At 39.3% G+C, this 15,978-nt stretch overlaps 2 protein-coding genes across 2 annotated transcripts in view; both read left to right on the forward strand.

Moving 5' to 3' along the window:
• Nucleotides 1–7,247, forward strand: part of DENND5A (DENN/MADD domain containing 5A) — a 47,981-nt gene extending 40,734 nt beyond the window's left edge. The window contains exons 18-24 of the mRNA XM_009994271.1: nt 601–746; nt 1,308–1,426; nt 2,617–2,798; nt 3,689–3,771; nt 5,052–5,175; nt 5,706–5,874; nt 6,599–7,247. Of these exons, the coding sequence (XP_009992573.1) occupies nt 601–746; nt 1,308–1,426; nt 2,617–2,798; nt 3,689–3,771; nt 5,052–5,175; nt 5,706–5,874; nt 6,599–6,782 (1,007 nt within the window). The 3' untranslated portion in view covers nt 6,783–7,247. The remainder of the gene's footprint in view (nt 1–600; nt 747–1,307; nt 1,427–2,616; nt 2,799–3,688; nt 3,772–5,051; nt 5,176–5,705; nt 5,875–6,598) is intronic.
• A 4,486-nt stretch (nt 7,248–11,733) lies between these two features.
• Nucleotides 11,734–15,978, forward strand: part of SCUBE2 (signal peptide, CUB domain, EGF-like 2) — a 48,114-nt gene continuing 43,869 nt past the window's right edge. Inside the window, exon 1 of the mRNA XM_009994272.1 lies at nt 11,734–11,746. Within this exon, the coding sequence (XP_009992574.1) occupies nt 11,734–11,746 (13 nt within the window). The remainder of the gene's footprint in view (nt 11,747–15,978) is intronic.

Here is a 15,978-nt window from a genome sequence, read left to right on the forward strand (position 1 = left end):
TTATTTTTAAAGTCAAGAAGTCTGTATGGTTGGCATAACTAAGAGCAACAGGGTACAGAGAAACTTGCAGCATTACAATGTGTTTTCACTTAATTTGTTCAGCCTTGGTAGTGCATGGTGCTGCAAACAAGCCCTGCAACGGCTTTGGTTGGGAACTGGTGGTAGCAGTGTGGTGTGCATACATGAACACTCAAAAGCAGGCTGTTAAGAGTTGAGCATCAAGTTGCATGCTGAGCTACAATACAGTCCTGGATACTTGAATATTCTGTTTTTACTTCCTTGTCTCTATGATGAGGAGAAGTAACCATCTTCATGACATGTTTGGAGGCTGGCAATTGAGAAGTTATATGAAGTCATTATTTAATCCATATTTCTTTTTCCATTTCACGTTTGTTTTGCCATCAGCTCTGCTTCTTAATGACAAGTGTTACTATGATTAAAAAGCAGCTTTAATTGTTGTTTTAACCTTTCATGGCACTCCAGTATTTGTATAACTAAATAATCCAAGTATGACTTGCCTTTCCCCCTCCCTCCTCATTAAAGAGGTTACGTAATGATCCTTTTTAGTTTTTGAAGTGTTAATTCTTCTTGTGTTTGCAGTGATACCATACCATATATTGATTGTTCCTAGCAAGAAACTTGGTGGCTCAATGTTTACTGCCAATCCTTGGATCTGCATCTCAGGAGAACTGGGTGAAACGGCAGTCCTGCAGATTCCCAGGAATGTATTAGAAATGACTTTTGAGGTTTGTATTGCTTGATACAAAAAATGCTTTGTCTGTTCTCTTTTTTCAGTTTTAAAGTCTCTTATTGCTGTATCATCTTGCCATACATTTAATATTTTTAGTCTATGTGGTTAGTAGCGAATACTTTGTGTACATAGCAAATTTAATCTGTATTTAATAACACACAGAGCAAAATGACTGACAAATCCTTAGTGCAAGCATGGACAAGACTGTCTTTATATTACAACTTTGAGGTGTAGTGGTGGGAGGTGTCATATCCTCTTCTACTGGAGACAAAGAAGTGATTCTGCTCTGATTTTTGTGTGTGCTTGCATTAAGTAATATTGAATTGAAAAATCTAGCTCAACTGATGGTCTCTCTGCTGATCAAAATAGTATTTAACAAAACAAAGCATATAAACAAAAACAAAGTGACCTGCCCTTTAGAAGTCCAGAATTGATCACACAATCAGAAAAGATGAACCACATTTGTCATTCCCTGTCTGAGCATTTTCTCTGTTTACTCCTCTAACATGCTGCTTTCTTCTAGTTTACTCTGACAAACTCTTTGTTTAATTTGCAGTGCCAGAACCTGGGAAAGCTGACCACGGTGCAAATAGGACATGATAATTCAGGGCTGTATGCCAAGTGGCTAGTGGAATATGTTATGGTCAGAAATGAAATAACAGGGCATACTTACAAGTAAGTATCATCCTGATATTTCTTGTTGGGTAAGTAGAATTTCTGCAGGGAGCTGGCACAGTAGGCCTTATTTTATTAGAAAGGTCTTACCTCCTGAGACTCTGTGTCTACATTTGCTGCTACCTGAAGGGCATAGAAAGGTCACTTGGCTTCTAGCATTAAGCAGGCAGTGATTCTTACAAAATTAAACACTTTTCAGTTTGCAGACTCATGTCTAGTGTTAAAACATTAGTGGAGAAGATGAGTTGACTGTTGTGCATCTTAAAAATAATCTGCCCTAAGCCCAAGGAAGAAGTAGGAAGTTAGAGCTTGCTGCTTACCAAATAGAAGTATTACTTTATATTAAGGCTGAGCACTCTAGGTGTTAATAGGGAGACCTTTGGTCACAAGCTGGAACACAAGGGTCTATGGACATTAGAAACCTGTGTTTGCATAATGAAAGTGAAGGAACAAGATCTACAGTAACAATTAAATGTATTTGTGTTAGGTACAGCATAGTTTGATGCCCTGTCCTTTGTTTAGAGAAACTGTCAGGTTCTTGATGACAAATTGGTGAGGAAGTCTACTCAATTCTCTATGCCAGCTTGTTTGTAATTAAAGGAAGAGTCAAGATTCTATTTTTGGATGCAGTTCAGTTTTCTGATTAAGCTGATTAAACTGTCATCAACATTGGTTCACAGAAAGGGATAATGAGCACGTGAGCACATGTGCTTTCTAGTGTCTGACAATATTCCAATTCAATAGATGTATTGCTATTCTGGAATGTAAGTACATGTTTGGGTTTTTTTGGGGGGCTAGCCTGCTACGTAACACATGCAATGAAAGCACAGGTATTTCACCCCCCATCTATAGTGTGTAATGGGTCTTCCCCTTTTACCTCTTTTTGCTCTGCAGCCCACAAATCATGTGTTATACACGGGACACAAGACAAAATCTTCCACTGCTTGCTTTGTGAATCATTTACTGTGACATTTAGCACTACCTTGGAGAGGAAAGGCTGCTTTTACTTTTGCTCCCTCTACTGGCAAAAGCCAAACCAAGACTTTGTTACTTGTTGCTAGATGAGCGAGGTGTTTCTAGTAGTTGTACTAGCAGAATTTGGGATTTATGCAACTGCAGTTGAAAGTCTTTGGCATGGAATTTAATCTGGGTTGAAATACTTGATCCACGTATTTCCTTTATGTTTGTAGGTTTCCCTGTGGAAGGTGGCTTGGGAAGGGAATGGATGACGGCAGCTTAGAGAGGATCCTGGTGGGAGAGCTGTTGACTTCCCACACTGAGGCTGATGAGCGGCAGTGCCGAACCCCTCCCTTGCAGCAGTCACCAAGCATGATCAGACGATTTGTCACTATATCACCAAACAATAAGCCAAGTGAGTGGTGGGGGATATCTTGTTATGCACTGTTCTGCAACATTGCTGAGGAGAGCAGCTTACAGACAGACCTGTAGGGTTTCTTGTATTTTAGATCTGTACTTGGACAGGACATGTGGAACTCTCTTAACCCAAGCTGTTACTCCAAGTCCAGCTAACTTCCCAGTGACAGTCCTGAGCAATGTGTTCTGTCTACTCAAGTTTTGAAAGTCTCCAAAGATGGAAGAAAGATGTCTCTGGACTTCTGGTCCAATGCTTAGCTGCCCTAGTGGTGTTTTCTCTGTTCTTGTCCTTCATCTGTGGGATGAAAGCTATGGAGGCCTGAAGGAATTTACTATCCTGTCTCTTTCTGTCCTTCATGGATGAAAAAGCTTGCTAGTGGTTTCTGTTCATGGACTTTAGTTTTCCACTGAGACAACTGTTCTGGGGTTGTCTTATTCCTGATAAATCAGATGATTGCTTTGCTTCCAAACATGCCTGAATTTACAGTGAAACTATCAGAGGAAGTATTTCCAGGATGCTCAGATTTGGTGGTGCTAATCAAAGCACATCTCCTTTCCTTGGATTACTTACTGAATTTGCACATAATTTAAAAAAAAAAAAAGAAAAATAATCCTTTCCACCTATTGTTGTGTTGAAACACTACAGTGTTAACTTCAATATAAAAACAAACCATCTCCATTTCTACCTCTTCCACAGTAAGTAAAAGTAGAATTAGTTTTCTATTACCTGCAGTCCAGCATTTTTTCACTAACAGTGTAAGTTATACTGGTTCATGGTCCTCCTCTTTTTTTTTCTTTTTTTTTTTTGTGGTATGCCTTATCCCTTATGCACAGGTGCTATTTCTAAAGCTGTTACAGAGTATCTGAATATATTTTTCTTTTTTGCAGAGTTAAATACTGGTCAGATACAGGAAGCTATTGGTGAAGCTGTCAATGGTATTGTCAAGCATTTCCACAAGCCAGAGAAGGAGGTGGGGAGTTGTGTTGTCTGTGTAGTGGCACTCCTGTCTTTAAAACTCTTATTAGCGAGCATTATAGAATACGTAACAGAAATGACTAAATTGAATGAGCAGCCATCTGTTTGAAAATTCCCTAAGTAGAGCAAAAATGAGACACTGAAGCTACACTGTGGGAATAGTTAATTGTCCAGTACCTCAATTTTGCTGCTAACTGGAGCATTCTGTTAATTAAAAGTTAACATTCTGTTACTGGAAATTGTGTTATTAGTCAATTTATGCCAAGGATTCTACTTGTGTCACTGTCAAGAGTGTTGCCTCCTGATTAGTTTGCTCTGGATTAACTGACATTTGCATCTACACTGAGTACTGGGTGGGTTTTTATGCCCATTTGGTAATATCTTTCATACTTAAAACATGAAAATCCATGGGCCACTTAAAAAAAAAATGAAATAAACACCAGGCCCACTCCCAAACACCCCCACACACTTTCCCCCATGAGGAAAGCAGAAGTGTTCTCAACTACCCTGGTGCACTTCTGTGTTATACATGGAATAATCTTAACTGACACATCAGTAATTTCCTGAACCAAACTTCAGAAGCTTGCCTCTGTCAAAGCATCAAAATCCAGCCCTTATGAGGAGGGGTGGTGTAGAGCAGTGCTGGCTCCTGTGTGGGTAATATCTTAAAAGGAATGGATTTTTTACAAATAGGTCCTCCCATTCCCTCTGCACCTGTCTTCTCTAAGTTCAGTATAGCATGGCAGGTAGTTCTGGTTGATAATCCCATTTACACAGTAATCTCAAGTGGTCATGCTCTCATTTTGCAAAATATTACCATCATGTTCTAATGAAGAGTTTTGGTTTATTCTGAGGTTTAAAAATTTAATTAAATGTTGGTTTTAGTGGTGAACAGTCTGAGATACCTGCTACAATGGTCCTCTGATCTTTGTTACTTAGTAAATTAGGAAAATGCTTTCTTAATTTTCTGTACAGTGGTTATTATTATAGGTTAAACATACTCATGATCTTTATCTTGGTCTTTTTGTGGCTTCATTTGATGATGACGAGGCCCTGAGATTTCTTTCTTCAGCCTTGTTTTTAGGGAGGTCAACAAATTTTTAAATGCTCAGGAGTTGTGAAAACTGGGCCATCCTGTCTGAAGCCACTGTTTGACAGTAGACTGAAACTTGAGGTGTCTAGTTAAAAACTGGTTTCAGTAATGCATGAGACACTTTTTTTGTCTCAGGTTTCCAAACTGAAATAGTGTGTGTGCTTTCTGTCTGTGCTTGACAGAGAGGCAGTCTGACACTGTTGCTGTGTGGAGAAAGTGGACTTGTTTCAGCTCTTGAGCAAGTGTTTCAGCATGGATTTAAATCACCAAGACTCTTCAAAAATGTCTTTATTTGGGACTTCTTAGGTAAGTGGGAGGAAGACATTCCCAAGCCTGCTTGTGTCTTTGCCATATATCTGTGTGCCTTATCATTGCTGCTCTGTGTCAGCCTGTGTGAACAGCCTTCTTCTTGGAAGCATCTCAGCAGCATCTCCTTATAGCATCATTTTACTGTAGCATCTCAAAATTCAGTGGGAAGAAAATGGAATCCCGGTTTTACATGGAAAACACAGGACTGAACCAAAAAGAAAGGAACAATGCCTAGGTGTAATAATTCAGTAAATTAATGGATGAACTTAGAATCTAGATCTTTCAACTTTAACTATCCCCTGCATGAGGCAGACACTCATGCTGATTTGCCAGTGGTCCCATATGGTTAGCCCATGGATTTGTAAGCACACTTAAGGGGAAGGCATCACACTGAGGAGGTATTACATTTAATCACCTACATTTGAAGGTTGTAGTGCCTATTTATTTTATTCCAAGCACAGGAGAATGATATTTCAGATATTTTAGGACAGCCTTATGCACTAATTATCTCCCACCATTCTTTTAAGAAAAAGCACAAACATACTATGAGACCCTTGAGCAGAATGAAATGGTCCCAGAAGAGAACTGGCAGACAAGGGCCAGGAATTTCTGTCGCTTTATCACTGCTATCAACAACACCCCTAGAAACATTGGGAAGGATGGCAAGTTTCAGATGCTGGTGTGTCTTGGAGCCAGGTATAAATAAACTTCTTTATTATTGTTGTTGTGATTATTACTACTGATATTTTAAGAAAATGAAGAGCATGTTGCGTATTAGTAAGATAAATCCACACAACTGGGTTGTGCAGTTTGACTATTACTTATGCAGTTCCTTGATGTAACCAAAGAAGGATCAAGTGAACCATGCCCTGACTGAGTTCTTGGACATGTGAAGTGTGGGAAATCTGAGACACAAAACTGTGTATTCCAAAGAGCTGAGCAGCTGAATTGAGAGAGAAAGGTACTGGGCTGGTGTAAATAGCCTCCCTGTCCTGTACAGCTGGCAATGTTGGAAGACAGAAACAGACAACCATCCATTAGTGAGGACTCTCCAGTCAATGACTGGTTGAATTTCCCATCTTGCACCTACTTGTTGTAGGAGATGGTTAGAAGGGAAGCTGGGACCATCCAGAAGCCCTTAAACACAAAGGTAATGGAGCAGACTAGTGACTTAGGGCCTGCTTGGGACTTCCAGGTCTCCTGGCAACCATATGTTTTGATGTTGAGGGGTGGAAAACCCAGAAACGTGGCTCTCACAGATACTCCCACAGACAAGTTACTCCCCCTCCCCTGCTTTATAAAAATGTGGAGAAGATGGTGAGCCTGTTTAGAAGGCAAAGAATAAAAATCATGTCGGTGAAAATGAGACATTAACTTGGCTTTATTTTTATTTCCAAATTGCAAATTCCCACTTTGCCAGAGACCACCTTTTGCACCACTGGATCGCCCTGCTCGCAGACTGCCCGATCACAGCACAGATGTATGAAGACACAGCACTGATTAAGGATCATACTCTTGTGAATTCTTTGATTCGAGTGCTGCAGACCTTGCAGGAGTTCAACATTACCCTGGAGGCATCTCTTGTCAAAGGAATCGATATTTGACCTCTTGTCCCACAGGAAAAGCTCAAAAGAAGAAAAAAAAGCAACAAGGAGTGATTCTCATTCGTATGCAAAAGTTCTGTCTGCCAGTCTCGTGAACTTGTTCATTGCCCTAAAATGAAACTTTGACTTTTCTTGAAGGAAACTCCAAAAACAGTACAGGCAAATGGATAGAAGCTGTAAACTCAGTGTAAAAAAGAGGATTTTGGTATAAATCTATTTTAGAGTTTATTTGCTGGTTTGCTTTTTACACACTTTCATGTGAAAGAGATAGAGATGAGTATTGTGCAGCTTATTTTAAAGCTGCAGTATTTCCTTGCCATAGAAAATGTGCAGTGAGCCTTTCAGCATTCTGTGACCTTGCCTTCAGATATGCTGTATGTCATAGAGCCCAATGTATACACTCCATTTCTGCTGAGAAAGTCATTCTATAGTTTTTAAACTAATATTTTATATATTAACATTATTACCAATGTTTGATTTTTAACTTATCAGGTCATGTTCTGCTGCAAGGGAACTACAAATCTGATGTGTGCTTTTTTTAATAGCTCCAAAGCACTGATTTGTCAACAAATAATTTTTTCCTTTATTTTTGTTGTCAGTATTATTTTTAGTGAAAATCCAGGAGACTGAACCATGAAATGTGCAGAGATCAAAGTAATATTTTTCATATTAGTACATAATTGCACAAAAGAAATTGTGTTTTTTAACTGATGTTTTTTATTTATTTAACCTATGGTTGTGTTTTGTAAGTTTGTCTTGAAACAAACAGAAAAACTTCAATGATACAACTGGCTATATCATGCTGTAATTCAGAATTTACAGTGCAGCCCACTTAAATGAAAAACCTGGAATAATTGTTCCTAACACAAAAACGTTTCCACTCAAACCAGCCTTTTGAAGTTTTGTGTATGGTTGCTGCTGGTAATTCTCTTAACTGCTAATAAAAAGGGACATGTGTTCCTTCCCCCAAATGCCAGATGACTAAATAAAGATGTTTATGCTCCCACAGAATAATAATGCTATATCTTACTAACAAAGATAAGGATTTCCTAATTTTTCAGAAAAGACAGTGAGTAGTAGTTGTTTTTTGTTTTGGTTTTTTTTTTCCTTTTGAAGGAAATTGTCTTGGATCCTGTTATCACAGCCTGCTTCATTTGGGATGCTTTTAATTTTCACAGAGCAAGCTTTAGTCCACTTCTACAATAAAATACGAACAATTTGAAAGCTTAGTTTATTGGAGATCTGGAACTTGGCAAATGCCTAAAGGCTTCTCTGTTCATTTGAAACCTCCGATAAAAATCTCTTTGAAATAGATATGTGAGTTAAGAACAGGCTGATTTATCAGCATTACAAATTCCTGTACAGAAATTCAGGGCTATGTATTTAAGAGGTCTCCACTGTATAAACTTCTCTCAGTATTGTCTCTCTTTTGAGAAGCAGAGTCCAAGTTTTTCAGTTCATACCATGTTGTAGCACCTTTTCTTTACCTACAGCTTAGTCACATCTTGTGATAGTTTCATTTCCATAATTTATAAGTATAGCACATGTATTAAATTTTGACTATTTTTACATTTGTCTTATTTATTTCATTATTAAAGTGAGAAGTTCCTTTGTCACTACTTATCAGAGCAAGATTCTTTTTTGATTTCACAGTAGCATTAGGAAGGTGTAAGGGCAATGTCCAAGCCACTCCTCATGCTGGGTGGGTGTGAATTCTTCCACAGTCTGGGGCTTACAGGAGCATTTCACGGAAGTGTTTTGTGTGTGCAGCCTTGGTTTTACTGATTTTTATTTTTTAAAATTTATTTTCCCCATCTCTGGAGGGACAAAAATTAATCAGGTGTACTTTATTCTTAGAATTTCATGTATTCCACTTAATATTTTGGGATAATCTTTATACACTTGCCCCAAATTGTTTATATATTAATATTAGAAAAACCCCCAACATGCACAGTGCTTTCAGCTATGTTTAAGATGGCTTTACTGGGCCTGTGTATTTCACAGGGAATATGCCTACATAAGAAAGGAGGGTTGGATTCATTATTTTGACCTTAGCAGATTAGTTGATCCAGTTAAAATTTTATCTTGCTTAGTATTAAGTATGGATTAATTTTGTCTTGCATGAGGTAATTAACCCTGAATTAAGGTGTTTTTTGGTTTTGTTTTGTTTTTTTTCTTTACACAAGTTCAACTAGTGTGGCATGATACCAGAGATTTAATTGGCTTTCTTTGGTGTGGATCTTTTGGTCTCATTATGATAATGAGCAGTACCTGGGTTAGGCACAGGCTGGGTTTGCTGGTTCCCACGTGGTGGGTTCTTAGGCTGGTACATGAGGATGAAGCTGCCTGTCAGTGGCAGCACCCTGTTTTTCTTGCTGTCCAGATGAAAAGGAAGATGCAGAGGTCATCTTCCCTCCTCCTCAGTTAGAGTCACAGGAAAGACCACTTTGTGATAGACCTTTCCTGCATCTCTTACAGTGGGGACTGGTATGGACTTTTGAATCTGGAAGGATGTGCTCTACTGAAGAACAGTAGAAGGTTCTGAAACAGAGAAAAAAAGTTGTTTTTGTTGAATCCCAAGGCTACCAAGGAAGAATAAGATATTAAATATAGTTCTGTGGTAGCCTGTGCTAGGATCTTGGGAGGAGATTCGGCTGGCGTATCTAAGGACAGTCCATAATCCCTACCACTTCAGTGTTTACCACAAACCAGCCTCCTGCTTTCATTGATGGAGCTGGCATCAATCTCACAGAATAATGTTTGATTCCAGCTGCTGAATTGGATGACTCTGGATAAGAAAAAATTGTCTAGTTGGCATCTTTCAGTCTTTTAATTGGAGCTTTGTAAAATCCATCTCAATTTTTTAAAACTTGCACCACATCATTTGTTTAGAAATAGAATAATGCAATTGTAACCTTTTTTTCCCTGCTTCTTCTCTAAAATAAGGGAGCAGATTTGGTAGCTGCAGGTTAATGTGGCTATGCTGTTTTGTTGGAGGCTGGTTTTTTGTTTTGTTTTTGTAACAGTTAATGGGGAAAGAATGTATTTTTTTAACTGCAGGCATACATTCTGTAGAAAGAAATACAATGATAGAAAGTAGTTCATAATGCAGTAAGCATATAGTGCTAAATTGGTCAGACACATTTACAAGGTGATTTGAAAAAAAAACCCCAGACCATCACCTATCCATTAGTCGTGCATTTTTGATGAATGCTGTCAGAGGTGATACAGTGATAGTTCAAAGAAAAAGCAAATTAATAAAGACTTGTTTTAAATGTAATGAAATGCCATGATGATAACTTTATTAAATAATAGCCTTTACATGCCATAAACTTAACCACCTGACATTCTGTAGCTGAAAACGTAATGAACTGAAGACTATTCCACAACTTCTTCCATTATGAAGAGTATTTTTCAAGTTGTTCAAATTGATCAAATGAAACCTACTAGCCAGATTATCCATATTTTTATGTTTTTAATTCATGAATATATTAAGATTTCTGCAGTGAAACTATTCAGATTTAACTTTTCCTGTGTACTGTCAAATGATTTTTGTCCATAGTGGAAGATGCTATAGGACACTTGAAAATACTTGAAGATATTGTACACATGCTTCACATCTTTGTAGTTCTTTATTTTGTATCTAGAGATTGACTGTTAAACTAAGGTAAAGCATCAATACCTTACAAACTATATATTTTACTATGTGGGAAAATCACTGGCATGTTTTTTTTTATGGGTGAACATTGAAGTTTACATTATAATGACAAAACCAGGTACTGTTTCCCTTTTTTATTTTTCCTGTGACATTTCAATCCATTGGACATTAAATGTGAAATGGATATACAAAAGTTTTACAGGTGTAGCTTATTTGCTGAATTGCAATAAAATTTGTCTTCTAACATGAGAAATAGCATTAATGTGCTATTTTCAAAAGCCTCTTATTATAATTTGGCTAATAATTTTTTCTTCTTTGACTGCAGGTACCTATAACATTTTAGTCTCTGATTTCAGGAGTTGCTTTTTGCACAGTTTTGTATCTGTTCAAAATAAACACCTCTCTCCCTCCCAGCACCAGTGCAACCTTCTTGCAAGCAGCAGTTGATCAGACTGCCATCAGTGGAAGAGATTCAGCCTATTCAGTAGCTGGGGAATGGGAAGAACAGGAATGCAAAGGGACTAATGCACATCTTGGAAAGTATCTGTGAATACACACACAATGCTGCCATTTATATTAGTTTTTTTTATGTTCTGAAAAATGCAAGTAGTCACCTCTATGTACTTAACCTTTCTCTTTCTGTGAGAAGATCCATACAGAGAAGTGGGAATTGTTGGAAATGTAACTAGCTGATGATTCAAATACAAGGTTAAGTGAGAAAATAGTTTCCTCCATCTCTGAGACTCTGACAACATCTGTAGCACACGTGTGCCTGGAAGTTTTTGCCTATATTGTTTCCTACTTTTTTTACCCCATCTTTGCCCAGGGTAAGATCTAAGTAGACAGTCCCAGAAGAGGGATTATCGAGTGGAAAGGTTGTACTGGCACAAAGGCAAGAGTAAGGTTCCTCCTCCATGTAGTGGAGCCCAGTATAATCTCAGTTCATTAGGTACTGCTTTCCTTATATCTCCTTGAAACTGGTTCTGCCTGCCTTACTATATATTAAATCTAGTTCTAAGATTTGAGTGGGGTAGTAAACTGATGTGAGAACAATTCATTTGTGGTTATGCCTTTGTAACTTTTCTGCTGCCTGTGTCCTGAAAGCTTTCTGTGTCAATTGTGTGAGAAGCAGGGAGACCAAGTCAAGTCAGTTTTACTGGCTTTCATCTCCTGCTTCAACAAAAATGCACTCTCCAGAACATCTCTGCTTGAGCTGGGGGGATTGGACAAGATGACCAGCAAGGGCCTTTCCAACCTCAGTCACACTGGTTCTACGATTCCTTCCCAGGCACAATGACAGGAACAGGTAAGAGGGCTGAATGCCCCTCCCCCATCTTGTATGGTTTTTGCTATTCCTTAGCAGCCCAGCAGCTGCAAAAAAGAGCTCATCCTTCAGGTGCACCATTTTTCCTGTGTTTTAGGGGGAGACTTGCTTTTTCTTCTGACCTGCGTGTTAGCAATGGCCAACTTCTGCTTTGACAGATTTCTGTGTTGAAGCCAACAAATACAGTAGGTAATTTTCTCAGCCTGGGAACTGCGGTTCAAGTTAGAACTCTTCTGAAGTTGATGAGGTTCACTCTGTGTCAAACTGTATGAGGTTATCATTGGATGTTTTATATACCACCAGGGAAAACACAGAAGGGAAGGACTTTGATCATTATTTGGAGGCATCTCTGCTGCCTACACCTCTTTTCTTCACAGACATGCACACCCACTTAGCCTGTGGTGTAGACTTTTTTTGAAGCGAAGCAAATCAAAATAAAAGCTGTTAAGATCTCTCTTGGGGGGAACAGTGTCAGTCTTCCTGAGCTGGCAGTTATTTTGCACTACTGACAACTGATGGAGTCATCCTGTGGACTCACTGGGGGATGTGCTGAGGGTGAACTCAGCCCACCCCATGCTCTGATGAGGTGTTGCTGGTGGCCTGAGCCTTGGGCAGGTTTGGGAGGTGCAGTCATGAACTTGATACCTGCTGCCTGGCATGCCACACTTGTATGAGATTGCCAAACCTGCCTCTCTTGGAAATTGAGACCATCTCAGTTCCCTAGGCTTATTAGATCTGCTGCTTCTAATTCCTCTGCAGGTCATCTCGAGGATGGACACAGGGCAGGCCTGGATGGAGCAGTGAGGTAAGTATGGTTTCAGAAACATTCACTTCATTGTAGGTGACCTTGGGTCTTCCAGACTTCCTGTCAGGGGAGGGAACAAAAAGAACAGGAGCCTTGGTGAACAAAGTGTGTTGTGCAACTGCTGGGGTGCTTCTCTGAATGTCAGGTCTGAGATGGTTTTATAGAAGGTGACACTTATTAATGTCTGTTGGTGAGGAGGGCTGGAGTGCTAGTTGTTATCTGTTGACTAACTGGCCTGTTCACAATGGTTCAGAAAAGTACTTGTGGTATGATTTGTTGTAGTGATGACTAGGAAAGTTCTTAGAAAGTACAGATGTCCAAGTTCTGCACCAAGCATATATTTGCCTGAAATTTTTGCACATAGCAAGTCTCCTTTTTTCCCTATCAACGAAAAGATGTGTTTCTTAAGAGAACAGACTGTCTTCAGTCCTGCAATAAACAGAAGCTGTTCTTCAGTGACAATGGCATTTTAAGATGCAGACCCTACAACATTGAAAATATTGTAGATGGATCTGATGTTTGTTTCAAGGAAGCTTTTCTACTAGTGGCATAAAAAGACAGAGGAGTATAAATTATGTGAGATCTTTTAATCTCCTTGTGTCCAGAGGAAGCCTGGATTTCCTCATTGTTTGGGATAAGCCATGTGCAGGTCTGCTCCCAGTGAAAGCCATTGTTAAATTGCAAAATAGAATGCTGATTACTGAAGGTGTGTTATTCTATGTAGAACTAAAGACCCTATTTGATAGCTTGGAAAACACTTGGATATTAAGAGTGAAAGGGCAAACGTTTGAGTGATTAATTTCAAAGAAAAGTAATTGTTCAACATGTAATATACATATGGAGGTAAGGCTTGCAACTATGGCTCTGGGATGTGTGTGAAAAGCTTTAGAATAATGAAATATTTTAAAGTACTTTCTCATCTGTCTGTCTGCCCCTTTCCCTCTTTTGTTCTGGCCTCCTCCCCCAGTTGTTTGCAGCTTCTGCCACAAGCACTCCTTAAGCTGGCTCAGTCATGTTAAATGTTGGGTCAATACGATGCATCGTTGCTTGGCTCAGCACACCCACTGACTGCTTCTCACTACATTGAAGTACAAATGGCAATCTGAATGTCTTCACAAAATGTCATTGAATAAAAAAAAAAAATTAACAGGGATTATAAAGCAGTTTTTATCCCAAATTTCCAGGCAGAATTATTTGACTCAGGAGATGAGGTGCAGACTTTCTGGAGTGGTTTTTACATCCAGCTGCTCTTGAGGCAGCTAAGTTTTTATTTGTGTGCAGCAGCTTCGAGTGATGCTTAAAGTGGAGAGCAAGGGGGAGCTGAGGGTCTTATCTGTGTGGAAGAGTTCCTTTGGAGCAGCAGGCAGTGTTTGTAGCAGTGTTGTGATCCTGGCGGTCCAGGGAAGTTGTTCCAGGCTTTGCAAGACTGTAAGGCAGCACAAACGTTGGTGCCATTGGAAAAAGCAGACAAGTTTTCTGATGAGCAGCCTTTCTCCAAACCTAAAAGAGCCAGACCTCTCTCCCCCCAGATATCTGTGAAATGTAACTGGATGGGGCTTTAGTCCACACAATACTGATAAAATCTAGTTTGAAACTAAACTGCTGTACAGTACCTAGATGAGCAAACCCCTTGCTATTGGTTTTAGGTAATCAGTATGCATAATGATGAAAATACTCCGTTTGGCAGATATTTATCTGTAGCAATTTTCCTACCTAAAACTTTGTGATTTTATTTTTATGCTGGAAAAACCTGAAACAGTGCTATTTGGGGTCTCTTCCTATTGAACTGCCCCTGGTGTGTTTGGTTTTATTTCATCATGCTTCTCTTATTGCTGAAGCTGAGTCTTAAGATTTTTTCTAGCTTCTCTCTCCCAGTGAAAGTCACTGGTCCTAGATGCAGTCATCTGTCACTGTGATTCTGTAGTTAAATAGAAAAAGCTTAGAAGGCTACAAAAAGATGTCTGAGTTAAGGTTTGAGCTTCTGTCTGTTTTGTGTCTTTAAAGAGATTTTAATGTCAATTATTCATAATTTTTAAAAATGAGTGTTAAATGTGAAATAATTGCTAGGATTCTTCACAAAGCACTTTGAGATTTAAGTATAATTGTTTCATTAACTAAGATAAATATTGTTCCTGTTTGTTTCCAAGCAGTATTGAGGTCTTATCTAACTCAGGCATTCAAAAATATTTGTGTCTATTTTAGTTTACAGAAGTAAAAAAAAGCTTTGCTTTTATTGTGTCTCAGCTTTAGTTGTGTATATGGCTTTTCTCCTCAGTGTCTCATACTAGGTTTTTTTTCTGCTACACTCCTCATATGTAAATTTTATCTTTCATAAAATCTTGTGCTGAATTGTAATTAAATAGATACTGGTCGTTTGAGGTACCTGGACTGGAAAGAGCCTGAAATATGTAACAGCTTTTCTGTGAGGAAGCTTGTAGTCTCGTGCCTCTATGGGAGATGGCTCCTCTGAGCCCTTTGGAGACTTTTTGTAGCGACACCTTGGCTGATATCCCCAAATGAGAATTGCATGGATGTCTGAATTCCCATCGTAAGTATGACTTTTTAATTAATGAGATTGTAGAAACTGTTGAGAAAGTTTTAATTCAAGTATTAGTTTCTGCTGGCAGTGGAAGCTTGGGGTATAGTGTGGGGCTGGAGAATCCTTGGAGCGTTTAATGAGCAGCCTTATGCATTTATAGATGAGTTTGACTAAGACTGAAACCGTCCAGGAGATACAATAGATTGTTTCTCATTGCATTTTAGAAGAGAATAACTTTGATCATTTCAAACGCAATGAAGCCTGATGCTCCAGTGAGAAAGGAAAAGTGGTAATTTATAGCTACCATTAAGGAAACAAAGGCAAAGACTGAGGGAAAGTTTCACCCTGAAGATTTAGTAATGTGTATAAACTACCCTTACAACTAGAAATAGCTTGGTATTTCTCACAGAACAAAACAAAAGAGAAGAGGCAGCAAAATGAGGGTGGGAGGGAGGGGTGGAAGAGAATACTGCCTGCTTTTGCTTGCAGAGTGAAAGGAAAAACAACATTTCAGAAATTATAATTCCAGGGAATAACAACTTCTACCTGCCAAGGGAAGGGCAGCTGTGAGAAATCCCTGGCTGGGAAAGGAGGTGGGATTGGGCTGGGGGCTGGTGGTGTGTTGTTGTGGGTTCTGGTGCTGCCCTTACACGGGGACACGCTGCAGTGGGATCTGATTACTTGGTGAAAATTGTAATTCTGTATTTTTGAAGAAGCGGAAGGGAGGCTCGAGCGAGTTGTGCCTCCGTGGGTCGGGACGGGATGCAGGCACACGCAGGGTCTTTGCACGGGCTTGTTTCCCTGGGAAGAGACCCGTCCGCGTGCTGCTCCCGCCAGGGAGCCCCGGCTGCGCTGCACTTGCCGCCGGCG

This window comes from Chaetura pelagica, unplaced genomic scaffold (genome assembly GCF_000747805.2).
Source record: "Chaetura pelagica isolate M959 unplaced genomic scaffold, ChaPel_1.0 scaffold153, whole genome shotgun sequence".
Classification (NCBI taxonomy): domain Eukaryota; kingdom Metazoa; phylum Chordata; class Aves; order Apodiformes; family Apodidae; genus Chaetura; species Chaetura pelagica.